We start from the raw sequence: 717 nt of genomic DNA, 5'->3' as shown, positions 1-717 counted from the left end.
TTTTTCATGGTTTTATTTTTATTCTTAAATCTTTTCTCTTTAATCAGGGGTAGAGTATGAGGTAAAGATCCAACTTAATCTGTCTCAATGTCACTACTCAATCTATAATAATGAAAGCATAATAACGCCTTCCTGTCCACGGACCTGGGGGACGAGGACGTGGGTCTGGGGCCACCCGCCCCCCGGGTGCAGCCCCCCGCGTTCCCCGAGGGTAGTTTCGGCGAAGAGGAGGGCGCGGAGCAGCTGGTGTTGCCCACCACGCCAGGGGCGGCGCCCAGGGAGCCCGACGTCCAAAGCCAAGGGTCCCGAGGGCAGCCCCATGGGGGCCCCCAAGGGCGGCGGTGCCGCAAGCCCCGATAACTACGTGCACCCGCTCACAGGGAGGCTGCTGGACCCCAGCTCCCCGCTGGCCCTGGCACTTTCCGCGAGGGACCGAGCCATGAAGGAGGCCCAGCAGGGCCCCAAGGGGGAGGCCCCCAAGGCCGACCTCAACAAACCTCTCTATATCGATACCAAAATGCGGCCCACCATGGAGGCAGGCCTCCCCACGGCCACCAGGCAGGGCGCGCGCGGGCCCCTGCGGCGGCAGGAGACGGAGAACAAGTACGAGAGCGGCCTGGGCAGGGACCGCAAGGGCGAGGACCGCAAGAACATGCTGATCGACATCATGGACACGTCCCAGCAGAAGTCGGCCGGCCTGCTCATGGTCCACACGGT

At 62.8% G+C, this 717-nt stretch overlaps 1 protein-coding gene across 1 annotated transcript in view; it reads left to right on the top strand.

Annotated features, from left to right (window-relative positions):
* Positions 1-717, top strand: part of SHANK2 (SH3 and multiple ankyrin repeat domains 2) — a 95082-nt gene that overhangs the window by 80880 nt on the left and 13485 nt on the right. Inside the window, 2 exon segments of the mRNA XM_006779619.2 lie at positions 42-270; positions 272-715. Coding sequence (XP_006779682.2) covers positions 42-270; positions 272-715 — 673 coding nt within the window.

Source organism: Myotis davidii, unplaced genomic scaffold (assembly GCF_000327345.1).
Source record: "Myotis davidii unplaced genomic scaffold, ASM32734v1 scaffold3211, whole genome shotgun sequence".
NCBI lineage: Eukaryota > Metazoa > Chordata > Mammalia > Chiroptera > Vespertilionidae > Myotis > Myotis davidii.
Note: the sequence above shows the minus strand (reverse complement) of the source record. Positions and strands in the feature narration are given on the sequence as shown.